Raw genomic sequence first — 25011 nt, 5'->3', positions numbered from 1 at the left:
CTTCATCTCTTTTCAGCTCTCTGTGGTCTATGCCTCCTATTCTCCCAGTCCTCCCATTTTCCCAGTGCACTGCAGCTCCTCCCTCCACCTCTCATCAGCCGCCCCTCCCTCTTCCTCTCTTTTCTCTGCTAGGTGCAGCATGTATGTGAGCGTGTGTGAGCCAGCAGAGCCGCTTGTGTGTTTACATGTCAGCCTATCAGTGCTGCCGGATTTAGCACATCTGGAGAGGACGAAGGCATTTCTCAAATGCCCCTTAGACGAGGGATTCTCATCTCTGCGTATGCTGTCCTTACCCGTCTTAATCTAGCCCGTCCTGAATCCTTGCAGTCCCGACTCCATGCTTTTGGAGGCATTTTGAATTTCCTTGGCAACATGGAGCTGCCTGAATTAGAATTCTCTGCATGACAGTCCTGGTAAGTACTCTGTCTCTATGGTGGGCTTTGAGCACTGAGTCACTGGATCAGATTTATTGTGGTGCAGTGGTGGGGCCATGGGATCGGCAAGAGGCAAATTATTGTGAGGAAGAAAAAAAATTGAATACCCTAAGCAAATGGAGGGGATGTAAAGAAGGAGACTTATGCTCAGATGAAAGCTCTTGGTCTTATTTGTGCATTGTCATCCGGAGAGGCTTTATCTTGCTCCTCTGCCCTAAAATCTTAAAATTGTTAAGGGACCATGTATAAATGATATGTGCATGTCATTAAAATATACATTACATTGGTTAGATACTTTTTGCTGTGTTTACACAAATGCATGTCCTCTGTAGTTATGTTATGTCTTTGCTTGCATCTGTACAAAATGGTTTTGGTCCCTCCTTTTTATGTCACACATAAAGGTCCAAATGAGAGCAAAAGTGTTCGTTTTATGCCTCCCACCCCCAGTGTGTGTTTTTTTTGTTTTTTTTGCCAGGGTGGTTTGCTGTTGCTTCCTAATCTGCTCATTAACATTCATGTTTGTTTTGTTTTTTTTTTTTCAAAATGGTAATAAACTCATCAGGACTGACACACATTCTCATAAAGCGCTTGCTGCTGGCCATTTCCTGTGGCAAACAGGGATGCTGTTGCAGGTGTTTGATTTGCCACAGGTTAGACAGATGGATGGCAGTAGTGTTGATGGCGAGGGTCGGTATGGGGGGATGGGATGTGGTGGTAGGGTGACTTTGTTTGATTATTTATGGAGGCCAAATGAACAATATCTCATAGCTCCATTTTTTATTGCTTCTTAATAATCATGGCTGATACACTCCAGCAGGAAAATGGCAATAAAGGGACTGTTTCTCTCTCTTTTTTTAGCAGTGCAGCAACATCCACTGCAAGCAAAAGACCCCCAACAGTCTCTGAGGGAAAAGGGACTGTTGTTTGAATCCAGATTTTATGAACTATGCAGAAGCATTTAATTGGGACCCACTTTTCAGGTTATGATGACTGACTGGATTCTCTTTCCCGAGTTATTATTCATGCACATCATTGTGTCAGAGCATCCACAGATTCAGATTAATCAAGCAAAAGTCTTGGAACGTAAAATTGAAACGGTTTTTTAGAACTCTTGAATCATTTTTGCTACTGTCAAAATGAAATCTATTTCTGGTTTTCAACAAAATTTCTATATAAAATTGCAATTCTTATATGAAAAAAAGTCTTTTGCTCTTTTCCATAAAATATTTGAATTGAAGACTTTAAAAATGTGTACCATATTACCATTTAATATAACCTGTCAGATAAAGATCAAGCAATTATTTTGACAAGATCTTCTTTTCCTGAGCTGTGAAATTTCATTTTACGGTCATTCACCTTAGACATTAGCTGCGGGGGGCCTGGGGTTTAGGCAATTTCCAGATTAATTTGGTCTGCTTAATTTTGTCAGGCTCAACAAAATAAAAAGGAAAATCTGGATAAACGTGTGAGCTGGCATTTTCTAAGACAGCAGAGCAAACAGAAACTGCAGCAGCTAGGAGGATCTCTGGAGTCCTGAAAACATCAGCTGTTAATTTGGGGCCACCTTTGCTTGTCAGCTTTGCTAGTGAAATACACTTGATTAATAGTAGCAGGGACAAACAACAAAAAGGCAAATCCACAGAAAGTCAGTTGGAAAACTTCAGCAAAATTGCTTTTTTATTTGGCCAATGCCTGATGTATGTTTTTTTAACCAATGTAATAAGTTGGAGCTTACATACTAGCTCTGAAGCTAAAAATATAACACAAGAACAATAAAATTTGTCCACTCCATTTTACTAGCATAAAGTACAAATAAAGAAAATTTACTTAAGTCATCCTTGTTTTATTGAATTTATTCATTATTTTTTTCTCTCTTGTTTTTACTCAAAACAGGATTGCTGCTTCAGTTTTACTTAAGGGAGTAATAAAACACAACAAAAACATGTTTGAGTGCATTACTATTACAAGCATAACACTAAAACAAAATACTGACATAATTTGGAGTCAAATGTGCTTCAAATTTGGGTGAGTCTCCCTCATCTACACAAAACATAAATGTTTAACTGTTCAGTTGTATAGACTTTGGCTGGGTATCAGTTCTGCATATTACAGTTTTGACCATTTCGATCTGCTGATTTTCAGATGATCTGTATGAACTACTATGCTAGCTAGTACTAGCTGATGTCACTACTTGAACAGGCCATGAACATGTTGAGTTATACTTGAAAATGTTTTCATATTTTCTTTCGAAAATGCTTCTTTGTGACAGTTTAATGGGACATATATTCTATATAAATAGTTGATGTTCCATCAACTATTTCTGAAGTTCATATTAGATTCATATTAGATTATCAAAATTAGTTTACTGACAAAAACCAAATGATATCATTGGCACAATTTAGTTCTAATCTAAATGACAGCAATATACCTCAGTAACTTGAAGAGGGTGATTAGTCAGATATACTGTAAAAAGGGGCCACACAGAAAAGTACCAAGAAATACAACTAGAACTTAAAGAAGACAAGTCAGTTTGTTTATGGATTACAAACATCTTAGAGAAAATATGAATTATTTTTTTATGTAAAGTTCTTGACTTCTTTTGAATCCAAAACAATCTTTAAATCAATCTACATGTTTTTTGTTTATATAGCCTAGCAGATGTTGGAAATCAATTTATGAAATAAAAATATTAATGGCCTTCACTATGATATCTCAGTGGTAAATAAATTAGCTCCTTTTTCTTTTCTTTTTTTTTTTGCACATAGGCAACATGGTGTAGGCTGTTTTTTTTATACTGAATGATTGCAAGCCTTTAAGCCAACCCATGTAATCTTGACAGTACCAAGAAATTTTCTTAACTGCAATGCTGAAAATATGTACTTGCCACTATTCAAAATGGCAATTATTAATAAACCAATTGAGCCTTAAACATATTAATAATTCGACAAACTGCTGCTCACATGACAAAATAGCATACTAATTGACATTTCTGCATAAATGTATTACGGGGTTTCTCCAGTAAGCATAATGTTGTATTATTCTATTTTTCCTGTGACCTTTTTAAAGCTCCAATCTTTTCTAGCTTTATTTGCATTGAATTGTTTTTCCACACCACTTGACTCTGGTAATATTTGCCTTGAAAAGCTCAATCAGTTCTTTCTATATATTATATGTCATAATAGATATCAGAAATGTTTAAAGGACCAGCACAAGTCATTGCAGCAGCATGTCATAAAACAAACGCTTGGACAAAAACAGAATACAGTCACACTATTGTGGTGCCATCAATTAAATGAGTCAAATGGGGAATTTGAGCTCTATCCTTTATACTTAATTTAACTTTTACTTTACATTTTAACTTGACTTAAAAAACTGGACAGCATGGAAATACTTAAAATTATTTCAATTGAATTTGGATCACTTGGGACTTTGACAATTTTGTTGACTTGTAAAGTGTCCAGAAATTATGGAACTTCAGTAACTTGGAATTTTATAAATATGAAAAAAAAAAACTAAATTGAATGTGCTTAATTACTTTGTATGAAACATGCATGTAACTTACTTACATGCCTGGTGCATGTAAGTAAGTTGTAAGCGACAGGGAGAAAATAATCGGTACCTGGCAAGAATACACTCTAGCCAAAATTTGAGACTGATTTATCCTCTTACCTTAAAGATTAGGATAACTATTGAAGGAGATTTCAGAACAAACTGGAATGCAAGCTTAAATTGAACTGTAAGCATCGTTAGTTTATTGCTATTTGCAATAACCACTTGCCAACTTTATGTTGTTTAATTTTAGGCTTTATTATCTTGACATTTATAAATAAACAACCCATTTCCAAGATGAAATTCATTAAAAGGCTGCATCAGATGTGTGTTCAAAGTAGTTGTAACTAATGGCTTTAGATTTAGAGAATTTTAAAAATCAATGCAGGTGCTAATATGTTGACACGCATCAATTCTTGTAAGAGTTTTAGTTGATTGCATTAATTTGTTTTTACTCAAATTATTAACACAGCATTAGTTATTATGGATACAAAAAACACAACAAATTGGAAATATATTTGTAGCACTGACCTGACTGGTAGGCATGCAGCCCAGAGGGATGTGCCTTCACGTTTTATTGATGATCTGTCAGATAATCAGATAATCCATCCATCCTAGACAGACAGCCAGTTTATCACAAAGCTACAAAGAAACACACATGCAGTTACGCACTCATACCTAAGAGCAATTTAGACAGACTAACAGTCAGGTTTTTGAACTGTGAGAGAATAGAGGACCAGGAGGGAACCAACAAATGTGAGGGGAAAACATCCATGTTCCATGCAGAAAGAGCCCAAGACCTCCATTCTCCACAGTGCTACATGTGTGCATACACTGAATATACACTTAATGTCAACATATACATAGCACTTTAGAGTTTGCTTACAAAAGAAAATAAAAAAAATCTAAGCAGTGAGAACATATTCAAGGAGCATCTGAAGGTATGCTAAAGAGTCTGGTATGGTATAGCAATACATTATTGAGAGTGAATTGTGAGATGGAGTCTTTATGGATCAGGTTTGAAACCAATAAATGGAATCATATCCAATCCCACTGGTGTCTAGAAAGTTTGAAGGTATATTGAACAGATCAGACTGTAGGTTGTGGTTTTTATGACAATTTTAAGCATTTTCTGTTCAGCTGTGTTGGAAAGGAAAGGATTAATAAGAACTGTTTTTATGATGTGGGGGTAGGGATGGCAAGATTGATTTGGAAAGATGCAGGCTTTCAGAGAAGAATATACTGTTGTAATAAGATGAGCAATGCTACTCACTTTACCAGTCAATGTTCACAATGGAATGTCTGGTCTGAATATGTAATCAATTTAATACACTACTTATTTAATAAAGTTGTTACTTTATCCAAGATAAGCCAAATAGATAAACATAGGCTTTACTTTCAATCTGACATATGTAACTGCTATATAAAATTCTCACTATAAATTTGGATAAGATCTAAGTTAACTAAATGTAATAGTATGAGAATCGGCACATCATATATTGCTGGAGTTTAAGAGCAGCAACACTTTGGGGAAAATAAAATAGGAAATAGAAAACACTGAGAAGAATCTGTTTGGTCAGTATGGCAGCATTTCTTTATTTAGTCCTAATTATAGGCCATTTTATTTACATCTATAATCAGGGCACTTCTGCACATAACAGTTAATTTGTGATGGCCCAGAAATAATAAATGGGTGAACCAGCCAGAAAATATCTGGGATGTTGCTATTAAAATATTTTCTGTAACAAGATCTGTCTTGGATACATATGCAGCTCCATAATGGGCAACATGAAAGGAAATGATGGAGCATGATTGTGATAAATCTTCCCAGAATTTGAGTGTTTATGCGATGTCTGCTGGATGGAGAGGTGACAGTCGAAGACAGATCTGTCACAGGATACTCAAATTTGCGTTCTACAAATGTATTCAGAAGGTCACAGTCCTGCTGCTCTGCAGTCTCCTCATTTAATTTTAATAACAACAGCTTTACACAAAATATGAGACAGTTAGAGGATATAGTAGTGGGACGGAGGACTCAGGCTGGTTCATTCTTGAGTGCTCAGGTGGTTTTAAATTCAGCAGGTGAAAACCTTGCATGGATTTTGTATTTGTATTAATCTTTTTTGAATATGATTTTTTAATATAATTTTTTTTCTTTTTTCGAACATGACAGAAATATAAAATCACCCACCTGAGCAAGGAATGCAATAGACACATATTTTTCTATTACAATAATCTTAAAATGCTTGCCATCCAGTTTGTAATATTTTGTCTTAACCTGGGGTGGTTCCTGCAATCCTTATTTCTGTGTTGAATCTTTGTACTTTGGGTTCCTGATTCTCTAACTACTATTTTTATGACTGAGTTGTTTTGTTTTTTTTCATTTGAGACACAAATTCTAAAATTCTATGAAAAAGTAAAGTAAAATTGTCTATATACCACAGAAAGAACACAAATAATTAAATACCTTTCTTTTGATTTTTTTGTCTGGTCTATTATGTCTAATGAGATAAATAATTAGGACTGAATGTGTTTGGAGTGAGCATTACTGCCATTCATTATTGAACCAAAAAAACAGATCTGGATGTTACAGATGCATGCAGTGTACAAGGGTACAAGAAAGATCTTGTATCTGGTGTTCCATCAGGGATCTGACTGACTGTGTTCATTTTAAACCAGAAAATATGCAGATAGAGTTTCGAGTTTAAAAGTGAACTGCAACTCTGACAAGTTTTATTTCTAAAATAAGACTATGAAAGAACAGCCTTGCTAGTATTTCTGTGAATTTGCATCGAGTGTGCATGCCTTGTCCAATCCCGACAGCTTTCACTGACTCTTCAACTAAAAGTTGTAGGCAGCAATTCCCAGCTCAGGACCATTTCACAGATTTTCAACACACTGTACACTCTAGTCAGTACGAAACAGAGCAGACTATAATGCTTTTTAAGAAAAAAATAATTACCTGTATAGTTAGTATGCCCAGGTAAAGGGACAGTAAATTAAGTATAATTTAGACAACATCATTTATAAGTTACTATGCTTGACCACAATGCATGAAGTGTTCAATAATTTAGAATAAGACTTTGGTAACAGCAAAGGATACTTTTTTCCCCATTTAATTTAATAGAGTCCTAAACTTTCAGTGGCTTTATTCAATCTAACTGTATTTTTTGTGTTTACAATGCTTTTTCAAAAATTGGCAATGGTCAAAATAGCCTATAATCAATAGTACTTTTCCACAAATTTCACCTTCCAGTCAATCTCTCCCTTGTTCAAATTAAATATTATGATTGGAAATATAAAAACAAATGGACTTTGGTCTTAATCATTGTTGTGGTCCTCATGGTGGGACACATGCAAATATTTTATTTGAGATAGTTATGCATTTTGGCATCCTTGAGCAAAAATCCACTGGTTGACTAGATTGTTAAAACTATAAAACACGTTTTAGTTTACTCACTAGAAATGGAAACGCTTAGCTCAAAGCCATCTGCATAATAAAAATATTAATCTAAATATATTCATATCAATCAAACATACTGATCTAAATACTATTTAGTAACTGAGAGCAGTTCACATTTTAGCACTTTAGATAATTGCACTATCTTCCAATGGATAAAACCACAGTTTGAAATTTTAATAAGAATTTGGAGATTCAGCAAGTATTACAATATTCTTGCAAACAGAAGCCAAGTGATTGAGCCTTTATTATGTGAGCCTTTTTATACAAATCCCAGCAAATACTGAGGCATTCGTATTCATACTGAGCTGCAGCTTGTCAGGTGACAGTAAAGATGAATGGTCTTTAAGATGAGATGGGGCAGAGAGTAATCATAGCTGTTCTTCTTCTATGCCTAAACCATACTAGCCACTATAGGTGGTGTTACAGAGAAAAATAAATGTACATTTTCTACACACATTTCAAAGCAGCTTAAACTCAGACTGAGAGTGAACTGCTGACAAAAATTGGTAGAGTAGCCAAGAAGTGACATAATAATACATCTCTTCAGTATATTTTTACTCAATTAGAAGTAAAAAGATGTTATAAAAAATATGTTCAAGTAAAATATGTTCAAGTAAAACTGTACTCAAGAGTAGCACTGCTTCAGTTTATTAATTTTGTATGTACTATTATCAGAGTGCATAATTTTTCAAACTTAAAACATGCAGTGTGCAACAAGGCTGTACACACCAAAAATCAAAAGACAACATGATTAAATTTATGATTATTGACAAAGACTCTAGCCTTAGACTGTACCATAGGGCCCTAAAGACATTAATGGGAAAATACTAAATCTGTTGAATAAATGACAAAGAATCCATTAGCATCATGATCAGTTTGCAATTATTCATAAACCATTTCCTTCTTTCAGCGTAAAAGGTCCAATAAACCTGCCATTTAATTCCCAATGTTAATATTCTAATAGGTTTTTCAATATTATACCACACAGCAAAGGTATTTAATAACTAAAACATCAGAAAGGCACAAATGCACTGATGCATAAAGCTCATTTGTCTGTATAATGCTTGAGACATTCATTGACCCATGAAGTGCACATCTTACTCTTAGTTTCACCTGCATGAAACTGTGCAGCCTATTGGGGCATCAAGAGGCAGACGTGGGCAGAGACAGGTCTTTTGAGAGACAGGGTGAGAGGTCCCCTGACATAACACAATCGTCATGAATGGCCAGTGTAGAAAAGGCCTGTCCATTCAAATGTTCACAAAAATAATGCCATTAAAAATGAATGGGGTGGGTCAGAGAAGGGAAAAATAAATGACAAGGTAGACGGAGGTAAGTATTTTCTCTAACAAAGACTATTTCAAACATTTTTTAGGCTTATTCAACACACAGAAACTATTTCTAAGAGCAGCAATAAGTCTTCTTGCTCAAACAACATGGAAATCAATTTAAATTAAAAAAAAAAGTGAATAATTGGAGAGTTCCAATGTGCTAAGTGGTTAGAAGTCATTGAAACAGGGTTTATGTAAATTTATATCTAAGTGTATAAACAAGACACAAAGGATTCTACACTATCATTTAAAGCAAAGATTACACCAAAATGGAAAAACTGCCAGTAAAAACACACCTTTGTTTTCCCAAAAGGTTTTAAAAGGGAAAGTATTAGCCAGGTGCCATCAAAGAAATGGTATTTGTTATAGGTCATCAGCAAGGGTGATCAACTCTTTGAAAGTGGGTGACTAATTCTTTAAACTGGAAATCAAAGAAGTCTTTACATATTAGCATCTGGGAAAACTATTACCTACTGACACTAGGGGGAGAAATTAGAAAATTACCCAAAATGTTCCATCTCAGACTCCATAAACCTGAGAAGGTTAATTTAGCTGTCATGTTAAATGTCAGCTAAATTAAGCTGGGTGTGCTTGACCCTACAACAAAGTGCCATATTTTGAGAAAACAAAACAGTGGATGTCAAGCATGGTGGGGTGTAAAAAATGGTCCAAGTGTTTTTTAAAATACTCCTTCATAACAGTCATTCACAAATCATGAATGTATCACATTATGCTAAGGTTTTGCTGAATCAAATGTAAACCCATCTGCCTAAGAGCTAAAGCATGGCTGAAAATGGGTAGAAAAAACAAACAAACAAAAAAAAGGGCATGGATCCCCAACACACCAGCAAATCTACAACAGAGAAAGGCTAAAAAAGAAAAACAAAAAGATGTTGGAATGGAACAGTGAAAGTCCAGACTTATTAGGGTTTGAAATACTGAGAACTATTGTTCTACAAATTTAAGTGTCTGTAACTGAAACTTTGCTCTTTAGCCTGCTTTCATGTGGGGGACACTGGAGCCCACAGGGGACCCCCTGAAGGGGAGGAATATATATATGCATATATATATAAAGCTCTATATGCAGTGCTATTTAGATACATAACACTGCATCTAAATTGTTTAATGGATGCAAACAACCGTAACCAAATCTGTGACATTATTTTAATAATGCAACAACATCAGAATATTTACAATTTTGTATCTCAGCATATGAAACTGTACTATGTGATATTGGGCTGCTTGTGTCTGCTTGTCCACAAGCAGACACAATGTGTCAGTGGGATTGATGGTAATTGTTTTCAGCATACTTAGAAGTCTGCAGTATAGCAGGATAGTTGCACAGTATGGCCAAGCCCTTTCATTGATTGTCTGATTCTATCATTTGTGAATAACTTCACCCTAACAAAATTAAATCCAGGGGAATTGAGAGTCATTGAACATTTTAAGTCATGTTGATGTAAAATAAAAAAAATAAGAAGAATTTTCTGTTCTACTTATGAAAAGGTATTTAGATGCAAGAAGTAAATTTGGGTTGTAATTAATATCTTATGTATTTTAGAGTCTTAACCTACCTGAAACTTCCTAAATCATAAAATATAATCTTATGGAATGGTATCTTTTTTAACGATAGAAAATCTTTCCTAAATTTCAAAATAATGTTTGCGTCAATAAAAAAATATGATGGCTTAAAACCCATAAAGATCTTGCAAAGCAATACTTTATAAAGAATTCCAATGCAACAAAGTCCAGTCTTTGTCATGCATTTTCTCTAGTAATATACATATCTCCCTAGTCATAAAAATCTATTTAGTGAAATGAATTTTCTCTTCCTAAGGTTCAAAGCACATCAATATTTTGTATTTTTCTGTCTCCACAGGTAAGCAGTAGGATGGTGTCTGGAGAGGCAGGAGGGCACAGCTACTTGGTGGCATGCTGGCAGCCCATTCTGATCCTGATGCTGGGCACCGTCCTTTCAGGCTCCACCACTGGCTGCCCTTCAAAATGTGACTGCAATGGCCAGGAGCGTTCAGTCGTCTGTCATCGAAGAAGGCTGGCAGCTCTTCCTGAGGGCATCCCCACTGAAACTAGACTGCTAGACCTCAGCAAAAACCGTCTGAAGACTCTAGGGCCTGAGGAGTTCATTAATTACCCTCAGCTAGAGGAGCTGCAACTGAACGAAAACACTATTTCATCTATTGAGCCAGGGGCTTTCAGTAACCTAATGAACCTTCGAACGCTAGGCTTGCGCAACAATGAGCTAAAGCTCATTCAGCTAGGAGTGTTCACAGGCCTGACCAATCTCACACAGTTGGATATAAGCGAGAACAAAATTGTTATTTTGCTCGACTATATGTTCCAAGAGCTGTACAACTTGAGGGCTTTGGAAGTTGGGGACAATGACCTAGTCTTTATATCGCCTCGATCATTTCATGGTCTGAGCAATCTTGAAAGCCTTAACATTGAAGGGTATAAACTGGGCTCAGTTCCCACTGATGCTCTTAGTCATGTACATAACTTGCTATCCCTTCGATTACGCTATCTGAACGTCACTGATATAAGGGACTTCTCCTTTAAAAGGCTGTACCGACTAAGAATACTGGAGATTTCTCATATGCCTGCCTTGAATACTATGGCTTCACAAAGCTTGTATGGACTTAACCTCACATCATTGTCTGTCACAAATTGCAATCTGTCTACCATCCCATATGAAGCCATCAATCATCTCAGATATCTTCGGTTTTTAAATCTATCTTTCAATCCTATTCATACTGTTGAGGGGAACCAACTTTTCAGTCTTCAAAAACTCCAGGCATTTCACTTGGCTGGGGGACAGTTGGTGGCCATTGAGCCTTACTCATTCCGTGGACTCAACCACCTCCGTATTCTTAACGTGTCAAAAAATAGCTTGAGCACCCTTGAGGAGTCTGTTTTTCACTCAGTAGGAAACCTGGAGACCCTGGCTTTGTATGAAAACCCTTTGGCTTGCGACTGCCGCCTGCTATGGGTCTTCCGCAGGAGGTGGAGGCTTAACTTCAACAAACAACAGCCCATTTGTGCTTCACCTAAGATTGTGCAAGGAAAAGAGTTCAAAGATTTCCCAGATGTACTGCCTCCAGACTACTTCATCTGTCAGAAATCAAAAATTGTGGATTATAAGGTTGTGGAAAGCCATGTTGATGAAGGAACTACTGTTCACTTCACATGCATAGCAGAGGGTGATCCAGCTCCAGTGATAATGTGGCTATCCCCCAAGAAGGAGTACATTACTACAAAGACTATAGGGTCAAGGCTCTCAGTATCCAGCGAGGGTACACTGGAGGTACGCTACGCCCAAATTCAGGACAATGGCACATACTTGTGCATTGCCAGTAATGCGGCTGGCAATGACACAAAAGCTGCTCACCTTTTTGTACACAGCTACTCCCCGAATTGGCCACATCAGCCAAATAAGTCATTTGCTTTTATTTCTAACCAGCCAAGTGATGAAGGTGCTAATGTGACCAGAACAACAGTTCCATTTCCATTTGATGTAAAGACACTTATTGTCGCAACCACAATGGGATTTATCTCATTCCTTGGAGTGGTCCTCTTTTGTCTTGTAATTTTATTCCTCTGGAGTAGAGGAAAAGACAGCACAAAGTCAACTATTGAAGTTGAATATGTGCCTCGGAAAGAGGAAACAGAGGAGGCAAGTCCAACTGAGCCACCTGTACAATTCAACATGAAAATCATGTGAACTCTTAAAGGAGGTCATGAAAGCTTACAAACTGCAGCCAGGATGCATACTGTTCTTGTCAAAAATATGTAATCAGTTTGTGAGCGATAGCACAGCAGCAAGTGCATCTAGACAGTATATCTTTGACATTTTTTACTTCAGGGACTGAATCTTTAAAAATAAATGTTGAACAATTGTTCAGATTTCTGTACATGTACTGTACAGTATGCTAACATGCACTTAAATTACATGATTTCTGTGTGGAACCAAATAAGGGTTATATAAGAAAAAAAGCACAGTAACAGTATATGACAAGCAGGCAAATACAGATAAGCAGTTGATAATTATTTTAAGTAGTCTTTCTTTTGTGAAAAACAAAATTGATGTTGGGATTTTTTTTTTTGTTGGCTATTTTTTACCTTTGATAGTTGTTAAAAGCACATGACCTTGTCACGAGCCAATGCTTTATTGCCTAAAATACTGAGACAAAAATAATTTTCCTTTTTCCCCTCATCTAACTCTTTTCTCTTTCAGTCAATAGAAAAGTATGACACAAGTACTTTCTTTTGAGTTTATTATATTTAATAAAACAGACATTTACCTTTCAGAAACTGACAAGAATTTCTAAGATAATTGAAAAAAAATAGTTATGTTTTAGTGGCTGAATATAAAATTTAAAATTATATTTTATTTAATTACAGACAAAATAGTATGTTAACACTGGCCTTTCTGATGTTTTTTTTTTTTAATCATTAAATTATTTATCGAAAATTTAGAAGAGGGGGTAATTTGGCTAACATGGTAAGGTTAAATTTGAAAGTGTGCATGTTACCACACTGCATAGAAAAGCCAGTTTCTGCTCTTCTCTGCCAACAAAGAAAGATTGTCATTAAATGTATTTAAATGTTGTGATATACATATTTTTTCTGTATTTTATTCCTCTGTGTACATTACGCTATTGCATAATAGTAATGCTTTTGATAGCTGTGGGTTTTGAGCAAACTGCAATCCAAAGAGCAGATTAAATATACAGTAAACATGTTTTTGATGTACTTAATTGAAAGAGTGTGTTACAGATTTTAGAACATAACCTCACCCTTGAAAATATTCTGAGCAACAATCTCTAAAATATTTTACAACCTATTTGACTGTTTAGTAAGGTTAATCACTGTCCTCGAATCCAGAAGGCACAACGTCACTAAATATTTACAAGTTAGTGACATTATTTATTTGTTGCCTTAAGATCCAATTTTCTGCTAAGCAATACTCAACATTTGTATGTAAAATGGAGTTCCAGTTCTCGTAAGAATTTTATGTTGTCCAATTTATTTCACAGTCAAAGTCTGCTCTGAAGATAATGTGTTCATTAACTTCTAAATACATGTTTAAAAGGGATGGGTAAATTGAAATTCTATTAAAATAAAGAACATTTTACACAACAGGCTATTTATTTTATGCTAAATGAGAAAGAAGAAGATGATGCTGCAAGTACATTTAACACAGGTAATTGCCTTTATAAAAAGGTTTTGGTAAAATATTTCACAATACCTTGATAGCATTTCCTGGTATTTCTATGTTGGTACATGTTACTGAGCTTGTAAATCTAGATTGATTCCAATTTTCTGAAGGAAAAAAAAAAGTAATGATATTATGGAGGCTTTCTAGCACATTTTTCTTTGCAGAATTGGTTCAATTCAGCCACATTGAAGGGTTTTTGAGCATGTATGTACTGTCTAAGGTTGTACCATAGCATTTCAATGGGCTCTTTGCATGTACGGCGCTGACGTCACATCTGCATGAGTGAAATGTGGGTTTCTTCTGCTTTGAGTTACCATGACTCAAAGCATGGTGACTGCTTTTATTTGTTTCTGTATTTCAGAAACAAATAAAGCATTACGATGAACATTGTCTTCCTAATATTTTAAGTTTTTATGGATTTCCAAACAAACGGGAATTAAGAATGCGGGTGCTTGTAAATATTCGTCGCAACCAGTTAAAGCTAAAATCAAACAGCAAAGTTTGCAGCTTCGACTTCATTCCGGATCAGCTTCTTCAGCCTAAAAATGCCGGGAGGAGACGGATGTTAAATAAAGAACCTGTCCCTGTGTTATTTCCATGGAATCACTTATGTATTCAGCTTGAACAAAGCAAGTTCAAGGGAACAAGTGAGCGGACTAGAGCCAGATCGCCGAGCAACTAATCTGCCTGTACATAGTGCTGTGAACACCATCCTATTTGAGCTCTTCACAAGAAACATGCAAAAGTAAAACGAAATAACGCGGAGACCTTAAGGAACACGATCATATTTTTCTAAAAGCAACAACTTTGAACCTGAACAGTCAGCTGAACTAGAACTTTAACAATTACCAGTGCTGCCCTATTTTTAAGCCATGGGACTTGTGCTTAGTCTACCTCATGGTAAGTACCGGTAAACATAAAGCCCGAACCGTAATCTACCCCCGTTACTTGGTCTGTTTGATACTAACGACAACAAACACACATAATATACTTGGAAATAAGTACAAAATAAGGTAAAACATTGTTTGTTATAAAGAATAAAAATGATTAGATACTTACATAGCATGTTTTTTTATAATAAAATTTACTGAGAATATTGCCTATTAGCATAAGCTAAAGTTAATGTTAGCCACAAAGTTTAAAAAAAGTAAAACTATCTGTGAATGTATAATGAGGGGTACATCTTGAAACCGTTCTCCAGCTTACTTGTTGAGGCTTTGGATCAATGTACATCTAATTGTTACGTTGGGCAAAACCTGAAAGCACCTAGTGTAAGTTGCCTTTATCAATCGACAGGAAGCGACCCAGCCGCTTATCCCCCGAACACGTTAGCTGACGTGCAAAGAGCCCATTGGATTTAGGTCTGGACTTTTAAGAGGCCACTAGGGCAATGGACCTTCCACAGGGGCCGCTTTTCATGGGCTGATGCCCATTCTATGTGGTCACGTGCGTGGCCGTCTCACAAACACACGCTTCCCGTTAGCTAAGTAAAGCATAATAGCAGTACTAATACAACTTCTACACCTTGAAGCCTGTCTGCTACACAGTCTTACGTTAGCTAAACAGATCAATATGCACTGTGTACTGCATCTGACATACACTATAGATTTTATTTTAGCAGAAAAGGCTTTAGACTAAATTGTTACTCATGTTAGCCACTCTAGCACTAAGTACAGCTAGTCAATCAACCATCCCTGTGTTCAGGGAAGCCCTGATTAATAATCGAGAAGTAAATATCAAGCCTGGAAACTTGATATAATAATAATGAATGCTATGTTTTTAACGTAATTTTTGCTCGTCTTGCGGGGCGCAGGCGATTGCCACGGTAACAGGTGCGCTTAAACTACAAAGAGAGAGAGAGTAAAAAGGTACGAGTGATTTTGAGTTGGTCACCTGTTTGGGTTATTTTACCTTTGCTGTGGCGCATACAACCGCTGTAGTTTGTAAACATTGGACTAATTACCTCGTTCGTTTGTGAGTAGCCTATACGTCATTCACAACAAACATCAAATAGAACAAATATATTTCACAATTTTAACAAACAAATGGCTTCTACCACGATAATTATGTAAAATTAAATTAATTATATCCCAACTTCAGAAGATTTGCCTTTACCTTTACAGAGCTCTTTGGTTCCTCCTATCAGTCTGTAACTTCTCATATTGAGGTCATCAAACCAAATTTCAGCTCTACCATAACTGAGTGACACCTGCTGGCCTCAGGTTTGCAACCAGCTTGTGACTGAGAAACCAGCAACCTCCTCCCAGATGATGACATGAATTTGTTAGTTCCTCTGTCCATTGTAGTAGCTGATATATTGTGAAAATCCGGCAGTAATGATTCACTAATCCAGTCATGTTTACATAGAAACAACGTCAGTTGTGGGCGGAGTTTGGTAAGGTCCATACTCACCCTAGTGAGTATGGACCTCATATATATAAAATACTTTTTTATATACATTCAAATGTGTGTTTTGATCATTATACAGTGGCCTAAAGCTTTGGGCCTTAGAGTTAAGGTTCACATGAATAGCCTGATTTTCTTATAAAAATCATAATGTATAGTTTTACCAATTACAGCAAGTCATAAAGGATCTTTTGACGCCCAGGAACAATTGTAGGTGCTACTGTGTTGCAGGGGTAATATAGGAGTGCAAATCACAAAATAAGTCCCAATTACCCAGTGGATTATGTACATTATACAGTGCAGAACATTGCTGATTTCTAGGCTAAAAAATACACAAAATATACTGAGACACTGAAACTTTTAAAAAGCAGCCAAGATTCACAGTAAAATGTAAGCAAATGCATTTGGGGGATGCACAGTTTTGTATTATTATGACACCAACCTGAGTTTTCTGTCAGTTTTGAATGAGACATAATTTGTTCGCTTGCAGTCAGGCTTGTTAAATCAAGATTTTAACTTTGCAAATCACACTGTCAGCAACTTACAGAGCCCAGCATTTATGTCAAGCACAACTAGTTCTAGAGCTCAGCATGTTGCCTCTTCTGGGCAAGCAAAGAAGATACTATTTTTTTATATATTGAAAACAGTAGTCGTTTACTTTCTACTAGCTTTGCGCATACTCTGTTATCTTCTTTTCATCTATTTAAAGCAGGTCTGTCCTGCCGGTCTTACATGCGTCCTTGCTCCAAGGCAGCTGATTCTAATGACTGAATTACCCCCTTAGCATGTCTCCAAGTCTACAGAGACCTGCTAATGAACCATTAATTTGATTCAGGTGAGTTGAATTAGAGGAGCATTTATTTATTCATTTATTTTTATTCCAGGCATATCATAGGAAGAAGCTTTCTGCTAACATGTTTGAGGGCATCTTTGCTCTACAAAAAGGATATGGGGATGGTATCTAATTGAGTGATTAACTTTATTAAATCAGGGGTGCCTCTGACATCAATGTAAACAGGTTGCATAATGAAATGTGAACCTCTGTTGGTAGGACCTTTGGCCTTCGGGATTATGTATATGTCAACATTTAAATTTCTGTGTGTTTGTGCGTGTGCAATGGATACGTGTGCTAATCGGCCACTTAGAATTGAAACTGTGCTATAATGTTGAGAAGGGTATGAAGTTCATGGCATTTTGCACCCAAAAACAGCAGGCATTAGGGTGAGGGTCACTGCCCAGAAGCCATAGCACTCCCTGGCAGAAAGCTACCAAGCACCTCCCAGAGCAGCTATCTGCCTAGCACAGAGGTAGGTCGGCAGCAGCCCTCTGGCCAAAGAAGCACAGAAACAAAAAATGGTTTTCTGTGGACAGTTAAAGTGATATAATATTATTTACAATTTGCAGATATCATCCAAAAAATGTATTGCAAATGTGAAGGGCCCATTGCTTTGAAATTGTCTAAATACTTTTTCTTTGTCTGTTGGTTAATTTGTTTTAAAGTTAAGACTTAATTCCAAAACCTCACTGTAACATTTTTTTCTTTTTTTGTCTTTGTACTTAAGGACAATTATAAAGCAGGAATGGAAACATTTTTAACAAAAATAGAAACAGATTTTTATATTGTATATAATAGATCTTAGTTATGTGGCTGTTTAGCAAACACATTGCAGTGTCAGAGTCCAGTGCATCTGTACTGGGTGTATGACAGCTACCAAAACACTTCCAGTTCCTGTTTTATTCTCAGCATCTGAAGGAGAAAATTTTATTTATGGCTCAATTTCAAGGAAGAAAAACCTGTGCACCGCAATTTATAGAACTACAGCTTTACACTTTCACAGTAAAGAGACATAAGCTGTAAACATCCAAACAAAGACAATGCAAGCACTGAAACTTTCAAATTGATTTGTTAATAGATAAAAGGAACAAATTGGAAAAAATGAACCAGTTGGATGAACAAGGTATGGGGACACAGTTACATTGCAACTAAAGGCTTTGAAAGAGATTTTCTATACCGTTAATAATGAGGCTGCAATAAACTATGCAAAACTTTTGAAGTTTTTCCCATATCTTGAAAGACAGAAAGGGTGTGAAAACTACAATAAGGCTAAGTAGTAAATTCTAAAGGTTTAATTTATAAATAAGTTTTGACATCAGCTTTGGTACAAAGAAATCTTCTGCATAAATAACATACTTTTGAAGCAAGATTCCAACCATCCCTAACTAATTTAAAACTGATGCAGCTAAATAAAAGAAAATGAAAGACAGAATAAAATTTTGTTCACCTTTTTGCACAGTGTTCCGCTGCCTGCTTTGCTCTGATAAGTGCTAAAAAGATGAAACACTAAAAATGTGGCAAAATAATTTCCGTTGCTAAAAATTTAAAGCCAACACTCAAATGGGTTTTCCCATTCTTACAACCAAGTAAATGCTCTCAAAATCCTCAGTGCGCAATAAATGTCTCAATGTTTTCTGCAAACTAGTTGTGCTTTTGGAGCTAGATACAGATTCTCATCAGGCTCCTTAGATGTTTTGAAGTTTCTAACAACTTTTAAGTCTCAACCACCAATTCTCTGTTTATCTATGGTTTGAAATAATTAAAATTTAAACACTGATAAATGGTATGTAGTTTGATCAATTTATTTATTATTTATTATAAAAATTCACAAGAAGTCAGTCTTAAGAAACAGTTAAATTACAGTCTTGCATGCAAATGCTAAAATGTGCGAAGAAAATGTTGACAAAGAAAGCAAGCTTGTATAAAATCTTCATTGGAATTCAGTCAAGTATCCTTGGCATGCATAGGGTGACAGGCTTCACTGAAGCAGAAAAAGACTATTTTAACAGGAAGCGACCTCCAGCAGAACTATACTTAGTTAGGGCTGCCATCTGCCCCAACAAGAGAAAGTGCCTTGACTGAAAGCAAGTAAAAGCAAATAAAAAAACTGAAGTCCAAATGGATTCCACAAAAAGTGCATTATGATGTAGAAAGCTGAGCAGAGAAGCTCAAAACGTATGAAAAGGAAGAACACAGATAAATAAAAAAATTAATAATTAAGAGTGGATACTGTCTTAAACTGAAGCTCTAAATTACTATGTTTCATGTTGATTCATATTACCAGTGCAGTGTTGGGCAGCAAGGCAAGCTGAAGGCTTTATAACCTGAACAGAGATAAAAACAAAAAAACAAGCAAAACACAAGTAATCATTTGGAATGTACCCTTCCAAAGCAATTTCTAAGATGGTAAATTATATCCAAACATGCTCAAAAACAACCTGTCATGCCAGTGTTTCTTTCTGTTTGTCCAGTTTGCAAAATGTGTAAGCTGCTGCCTCCTTTTAATTCACACATATTGTATCCAAAATGTGTTTTTGCTTGGGTTTAAATGTTAAGAAATTAAACTTGCCTTTTATGAAACATGAAGCTTGGTCACATCTGTAAGGATGTTTATGACATATGATGCTTTTTCATTGGAATTGTGTGTATTAATATGAAGAGTATCCAATGTGCATTTGGGCACTGGACTAAGAAAATGTTTCTTTTACTAGATGGCTATGTCTTGCCTTTTTTCCTATATTTAATGACTGGCTGACCATAAGGGAGTGGAAATTCAATTGTTTAGACAAAGTAAACTAAACAATTGCCTCAAAATTGTCTAACACCTATTTGCTTAATTATTAAAAAAATCAGTTAGACAATCCTCCAACTGGAGAACATTTTTGTTTTTTTGACATGAGTGAATCTTCATAATTACAGCAAAGTATTAGCATAGCATACCACGAACTTTTGGTTTTGCTGTTATTGGGTCATTATGTATGACAGGGCTACTGGGTAAGGGCATATTCTTTGATATTTCTGGTGTAATTATCAGATTAGATGCTCGTCTACAGGTTAATGTTGTTTGCATGTTTTAGTTTCATTATGCTTAGTCTGCATGATGTTTATTGTGTTGCAGAAAACCTATGTCCCCAGCTCATTCATGAATCCTTTACTCATTTTTCAAATTTAGTAGTAATAAAAACAGTGAGACAGAAGAAAAAGACCAATACATTATATTTGAAAAGCAATGCCCCCTTTTAAGTACAAAGACTGAATAATCCAACAGATTTTCCATTATTTTATCAATCTTTTTCAGATGAAAACAGACATGTGCACTGGGATGGCAGAATAATGATCAAAAAAAAGGCCCAAAATCAAGCAATACGATCTGAAGAAAAGAGAAACCTCACAGTCTGCTCTTCATCGCTAAGGAATTATTTCAATAGATGACAGCTTGACGTTATAACTGGATCTTTCCTCCCTTAGCTTTAAGAACTGCAGGAAATGTTATGTTTGTTTATACATGTTATAGATGTACCTCTCTTTTTATATTGGGTTTTTTATGCTTTGCTTTATAGAAAGGTCCACCCTAATATTGGACAAACACATTAAATATTAATCCGTGTTGGATTGATTGTGGGTTCACTGAGATAGCAGAAATGACCGTAAAACTGTCTTTTTTTGTTACCTAATCTTATGGAGTGAGTTGTAATTTTGAAGTGTCTTGTTTGCAGTGGTTCAGTGGTTCTTGGTACAGTGCCACCACAGGCAAGAGGGTGAACAGGTTTTTAACAGGGTTTGGTTCATTTCACACAGTGCAGTGTGAAAGCAAACCACAGCAGCTGATAATGTAACAAATTTCGGAATCTTGGATCTCAGTTGAACCGAGTCTACTGGATTATCAAGTTTAACTGTCTCTGAAACTCTTCTTTCATAGGCTGGCATAAATTGGTATTCTTCATAACATAGAAGGACATACAGTGGCACCAAAATCCCCCAAAAATTTCACGCTTTTATTTATTATTTTTCATTGTAAAGGGTGAGATTACCAAGTGAAGACAAGTGACCAATGTTTTTTTGTCTTTTTTCAGTGTTCAGTATAGTATTTTTATTATTATTATTATTAATTCTTGTATCATACATGTTAAATTTGAAATCAGATTAATGTGCAAAACACTTTGCCTAAAAGAAAAGGACACAAACAAAGAACAAGCACTCATGCACTGCTCATGCACAAGGCTTTTCGTTTGCTCATTTAGGATCTTGGACAAAATCCAGGATGAAAAAAGAAGAGGAGAAAATGGAACATTTGGCATATAGCACAGAGGAACAAGGAGAAGCCAAAGCAGATAGATTATAACAAACGAGATGATAGGATATCTAAGCACCAATGGAGATTAAACAACAACAAAGTGTTGGGAAAGGATGGACCAGTAACATGTAGAATTTGTAAATAAATACAGATTAGAAAAGAAGGACAGTCAAAGAAATATATTCAAATGTCTGATTAAGATAAAGAATGAAGCAGAGTCTGCAGGAAACAGTAATTACTTTTTAGTTAATTAACTTGGGAGGGGAAATGGCATGAGGCAATTTGAATCATTATAAAAGTTGTCTTAAGAAGTATCTGAATTGGTTGTGTTACGACCCGCTACCCTCACCCTGGCTCGTTCTTATTTCTTTTATACAGATTACGGGAGAGAGGGGCCGCAACATTAAGTGCGTAATGATTTTTAAACAAAAGGAAACCGAGAAAAGAAACAAAAAGGGCACCTGACGGAACACACAGTGTGGTGGGGCTTACCTTAGACGTCCGATCAGTAGGTTATGTTCCTTAATCCAGATGGCATCCATGGAGAAGGGCAAGCCCTCGAGATCCCTCATGCGTTTCTTTTAATAGTTTTTATGTTTTCTTTGTCTTTAAATATATATCTAGTTTTATTTTCTCTTTTCCTTAAAAAACCCGCACCTCTGGTGATTTCGATGGTGGTTGGTCTTGGCAGGCGTGTAACTTCACCGGTGCTAAAATTCCTAGCGTCCAGCCGGTTTTCAAAAAAAAACAAAAAAAAAAACAAATCAAAACAAACGAAGACAAACTTCCTCCCGGCCAAAAACTTCCGACGCTCCCCTCTGGGCGGATCCGTCCCGAGGTGAAGGTACTCTTTTTCATCCAGAGCCTTCCCGCGCCGTTTTTAATCAATTTTCCTTTTCGAACTCCGCTGCTACCGCAGCTTTGTACACGCCACCATCACTCATCCCTCTCAGGTGCGCCACCAGCCCAACTAAAAACACCTGGGCTGGCTAAGCCCCGCCCCCCCACCGGTGAACCGTCAAAAGTGCCAACAATAAAACAAAAATAAACAATCAGGAGGCGGAAGCAAAGTGCGAGCATGTAACAGTTGTGAATACCTATTAATTTCCGTAATGTGTGTCTTTGATGCAACACATTTCCCACACTGGAACAAAGGCAGAAGCTTGAATAAATAGAGGTTGCCATGTTTATGTTGCGATAAGATTGATATAATACTGCAAATTTTAAACTTATCTATGTATATCACACATCTACAGGTCATATATTCTATATAAAAAGACTTATTGGTTTACACTTGTCAATTAATATTCAATAAATTTTTTATGAAGTGTTGAACTGGACATTAAATACCTGATATGTTAAATTTTACTTATTTTATTTTATTTTTTCAGATAGATATCCTTCAAGGTATTTGCTCTTAGATGAATAACAGATGAGATTCTGTAATTTCTTTTAATATATTTAGCAGTTTACAACCTATCTGACTAAAGCCTCTGCCACCTAACATAAAAGCCTGTATTCAGGTTGTTTTGAACTTGTCCAGGTATAGTCTGCAAAAGTTTTTTGTTTTTGTTTATCTTGAGTTATACTCTGCAAGTAGCCTAGTTGAAAGATAAACTATTCATTTGCTTTCATGAGTACAGTCTATTTTACCATTAATAGTGTGGAATGACAAACTCATCTGGCAATGGTGTTATCAGAGAGCTTTGGAAAAAGAAAACACATCTCTTGTAAAAACAGGACAAATATCTGTTTATCTACTCTTTTATCAATTTAAATACTTGAACTCTTGCTCAGACTGCTTAGATCTGTCTCATTTTCTGTCAAAGCAGTGAAACATCACTGGAGAATGTTTTTATATGCTTTGTAGAAAGTAGAGTGAAGAGAAGTTACGCAGTGCAACAAAAAAGGGTAAATCTTAGATCCCTGATCAGTATTTTAGTGCTCAAAGTTTTTGTCAGAATAGCTCCTTTTTGATACTAGTACTAGTGAGGAGCATTTTGTTGTTGTGTATTAACTTCCGAGAGCATGTCAAGAGTCCAGGTTTAATCGGCATAGACAAAGTATAACACCTACTCAAAGAAACATTTTGATTAACTCAAAGATATATCTATGGATGGAGCCTGGTTTTTTGAGAACAATGCCTTTGATTCTAAAAACATCATCTTTCATAACGTCTTCTGTTTGCTTGTCAAATTCTACCAGAGAAATCCACTTCAATGGGAGAAAGCTCAGATGGAACTGTGAAGTGAGATTAGAATCGAGCGGACTTGGGTAGAAAGGCAATGGTCACGCTACAGTAGTACCAGTTCACAGGAGGTAAAATTGATTTATTTCAATTTTTACTCAAAAATCTATATTTAACTAGAGGTGCTGCCTCAACATAATATTATCACAAAATCAGTTTGTGCACAATTGCACTTTCAAAATGTTATTGTTTCTCATGTCAAATCTAATAATGTAAATAACTTATGCATATTTAGTAAACAAACACAAATACAGTATTTCAGTTTACATTGGGTAAAAAATGCAGTGATTAAAGGTGCCAAAGCTGGAAACACAGAGTCTGACAAGCTTCTGGTAAAAACCCCTAAAATATCACATCAGACGAGTAATAAATTCACAGTAGAATTATTGTTTTATATACAATTGCAACAAAAAAGGGTAAATCTTAGATCCCTGATCAGTATTTTAGTGCTCAAAGTTTTTGTCAGAATAGCTCCTTTTTGATACTAGTACATGTAATATTCTGTGTGTTCTGACAAAATAAATAAAACTTCCTGTCCAGAGGTATTGGAATATACACAGAAAGACAATAATCCTCAAATCAAAGGCACTTAAACAACTATTTGACAAAATAAGTGAATGATTTCTTCACAAAATTGCAAATATATTAAGAAAAGCAATATTTAAAAAAAAATTATACAATCCTTCCAGTAAAATGTGCAATCACAAAATGTACCACACTAAATCTAACTTAGTGTGGTAGGAAAAAATTAAAAAATAGATGTTATTAGAATGTCAGTTCATCCCTGAAGCTTAGGATCTCTATAAAGAAATGTTGAGACTACTGACAGCTAGCCAGTATTCTCTACACTGGCAACCAAAATCTCAGAAACAGATTCCCTCAGAAGTAGAGGACACCCTCAAGCACAAAGACCAGAAAAAAATAACAAAAGTATTGCCATGGCTATAACAAGTAATTTGTAAAAGGGTCTAAGAAATGACCTTGTGAACAAAATGCCATCATAATTGTGATATCAAGTATTATCAGAACCTTTCTGCTGTTGTTTGTGTTCCTATAGTAGTCGTTTTTCACAGGAAAAGCCTCGGGGATGTGCACTTTCAGAGAAGCACAGTGTCCAAGGGCATACCAAAGCAGAAAATCTTATCAAGTCATCTTGGTGTTTCTGTACTTTGGAGTTATTTTCCTGTGTGAGAAAATGTTCAATGCTCTGTTGTG

The 25011-nt window shown here is 35.9% G+C and overlaps 2 protein-coding genes across 2 annotated transcripts in view; one reads left to right on the top strand and one right to left on the bottom strand.

Moving 5' to 3' along the window:
• Positions 1–22292, bottom strand: part of luzp2 (leucine zipper protein 2) — a 185510-nt gene extending 163218 nt beyond the window's left edge. Inside the window, exon 1 of the mRNA XM_044142202.1 lies at positions 22041–22292. Within this exon, the coding sequence (XP_043998137.1) occupies positions 22041–22120 (80 nt within the window). The 5' untranslated portion in view covers positions 22121–22292. The remainder of the gene's footprint in view (positions 1–22040) is intronic.
• On the top strand, positions 146–13953 carry lingo1b (leucine rich repeat and Ig domain containing 1b). Its single transcript, XM_044142192.1, has 2 exons — positions 146–413; positions 10657–13953. The coding sequence occupies exons 1-2, from the start codon at positions 402–404 to the stop codon at positions 12514–12516; spliced, it is 1872 nt and encodes a 623-aa protein (XP_043998127.1). The 5' UTR covers positions 146–401; the 3' UTR covers positions 12517–13953.
• Positions 22293–25011: the final 2719 nt, after the last annotated feature.

This window comes from Gambusia affinis, linkage group LG02, assembly GCF_019740435.1.
Source record: "Gambusia affinis linkage group LG02, SWU_Gaff_1.0, whole genome shotgun sequence".
NCBI classification, from domain to species: Eukaryota; Metazoa; Chordata; class Actinopteri; order Cyprinodontiformes; family Poeciliidae; genus Gambusia; species Gambusia affinis.
This window is presented reverse-complemented; position numbering and strand designations above follow the sequence as displayed.